At 35.9% G+C, this 2577-nt stretch overlaps 1 protein-coding gene across 1 annotated transcript in view; it reads right to left on the bottom strand.

Moving 5' to 3' along the window:
• The window catches only part of DCUN1D2 (defective in cullin neddylation 1 domain containing 2), a 21611-nt gene that overhangs the window by 5532 nt on the left and 13502 nt on the right, over positions 1–2577 (bottom strand). Inside the window, exon 4 of the mRNA XM_010728405.3 lies at positions 911–993. Coding sequence (XP_010726707.1) covers positions 911–993 — 83 coding nt within the window. The remainder of the gene's footprint in view (positions 1–910; positions 994–2577) is intronic.

The raw sequence follows: 2577 nt of genomic DNA, 5'->3' as shown, positions 1-2577 counted from the left end.
TATATCTGTATTTACATGTTTTAAATGCTAAGTATATTAAGGCAGTTAAAATGTAAAATATTTTCATAGATTCTCTCAATGAAATTGATACATACAGTCAATGAAGAAAATATACTGCCCCAAAATGTTAGAAAAATAAATTAAGCAAGTATTATGAAAAGTACACACTTGAAAAATACAGAAATAAGTATAGAAGAAACTTTTTATTCTCCTGAACTACTGATAAAAAGTCCAAATAAATTATACATTTTTTGCAGGTACATAGAAATGGAGTATGGATAAATAGATCACTTCTTTAATAAGAACATTTTGTAATTTCTGAAGTTTAATTTATATATCTTTACTCCACTGCCCGCAGAACTGCACTGATAATACAAAGTTGTCAAGATCAGTTCACAGCTATTATCCAAAGTGAGTCAAAATAATTACTCTGAAAAAGAACTTCTGCTAAAAAGTTGCCTCTCAGGTTAAGTCAGTCATAACAGAATTGACTTAAAAAAAACAAAACAAAACAGTTTATCCATTAATACCACTAAAGGCAGAGCATGGTAAAAATATGTGGCTAACAACAATCACAGCTGTCTTGAGAGTAAAGACAACATTGGTTCAATCTACAATTATGGCCTCATTTCATGCAGAAGTTATTGGAAGTAGGAGGATACAAGATTAAGCAAGCAGAATGCACTACTGGTTTGCTACATCTTTTTTGCTTTCTTCTCCACTAGAAAGTTATATAAAGAAGATTTATTTTAGCTTGGTCTAAGACTCTCTTATATCAGCTCACAAAAAGGAAGAACTTCAAAAGGAGGCATTCAGAAAGTCTGTCTCTTTATTGTAAGCATAGTACCATCCACATGAGCCAGACTACTGTGGACAACAACAGTCAGGGATGAATAAACTGTGTACTTACCAACAAGAATTTATTCCAAAGATCTAGAAATTTAAACCTTCCTGACAAGACTAAATTCCAGTACGCAATTGCCATTTCTAGATCTGCAAGACAGAAAGAAAACCATCAAACGTTACATTATATTGTAAGCAATAGATCTGTTACAATTAAACAATGCTACATCCAATACGTTATGATATAAATGAATTATTCTTCTAAAATTTTTAGAGCTGACAGAAAAAAAAAGTTAGCTTACTGACCCAGAAGGCAGAAGGTGAGAGATCATGGTAAAAATTGCATATTTAGCATTACAGTGCTAAAGATTAAAGTCTTTCCATTATGGCCCAGCAGTGCTGGATTAAAGATGCAATTAAGCTCCAGAAACAAAACACACTAGTTATCAATAAACCTGCCCACAGACTTAAAGCAAAAAAGAGACAAATATTGACAGCAACTCAAACACTGAAGTTTGCAGGTGCCAATTACTGTAAGTTTATCACATTTTAGATATGCATGGCTAGAATGGGATTTTAAAGACAAGAGGGAATGGAAAAACTATTTCTCTGGGCATAATAATTCTACAGCAGCCCTAACAGCAATACAATTTTCTTCTTCCAGGATCATTTATCAGAAGAACACCTAGAACCAAAGCTGAAAACTTAAGTCCAGAAAGCAGATCCTATTCTACACCACAATCTAACAGCAGGGCTCAGTTCATGCATACCACCAGGAGGATGCAGCACTGCCACATGTTCAAGTGGAAAAGGGGGAGCAATATTAGATGCAGAATAAGGGTAGAAAAAGAATTTCTTGAAGGCCTGTTTCATTCTCAGCAACACAATACCTAATTGCTCCTGCCCCAATCTCACAGATAACACTGTCACGGATTCACACGTCGTTGTGCAACCACAAAATAAAGGCACATCCTTTCTTAAACCACAAAATGCTTTCAATTGGTGCTTTTAGTCTACGTTAAGTATAAACCAAATATGAAACTTAGCAGAAAAGACTATGGTAGTAGCAGATGTAAAGGAAGCCAGGCCTGCCTTTAAGAGGGGAGTATGGTATTTGGAACTGTGCATGTCCTATGACAAAGCAAAAACCAGTGTCACCTGACTTCATACCTGAAAGAGAAGTTCCAGATTTCAACACAGCCAGTTTTCTAGAGCCTATTTCATTGAGAGCAGAGCCCAGACTAAGATGATAGAGATGCAAATTAATTATTCGTATCATTTATTCCAAATGAAAAGCAAAATAAATGGGAAGGGAGAAACTCAAATAATCTTATGAGTTCCTAAACCACACTGTGAAATGTCTGGCTTTGATTCCATTCACTCAGGCTTCATTATACAGACTCAACTTTTCCAAGCTTGTAAGAACTGGCAAGCATCAAGCAAAATGCACTTTGATGAAAAAACAGTTTCATAGCACAAGAGTTTACATATTTCTGATGAAATATTCCTTGAAAAATAGAAGAACATACAGGCAAAGAAGCAAAGCTAGTCAGAGGTAATAAAAAAAAAAAAAAGTAAGGAAAGAGGAGGCCATGAATCGATGCAAATCACAGAATCAGAATGGGCAGGGTTGGAAGGGACCTCAAGGACCATGAATCTCAAACCCCCTGCCACATGCAGGGCCAACAGCCTCCCCATTTAATACTAGACCAGGCTGCCCAGGGCCCCATCCAA

Source organism: Meleagris gallopavo, chromosome 1 (genome assembly GCF_000146605.3).
Source record: "Meleagris gallopavo isolate NT-WF06-2002-E0010 breed Aviagen turkey brand Nicholas breeding stock chromosome 1, Turkey_5.1, whole genome shotgun sequence".
NCBI lineage: Eukaryota > Metazoa > Chordata > Aves > Galliformes > Phasianidae > Meleagris > Meleagris gallopavo.
Note: the sequence above shows the minus strand (reverse complement) of the source record. Positions and strands in the feature narration are given on the sequence as shown.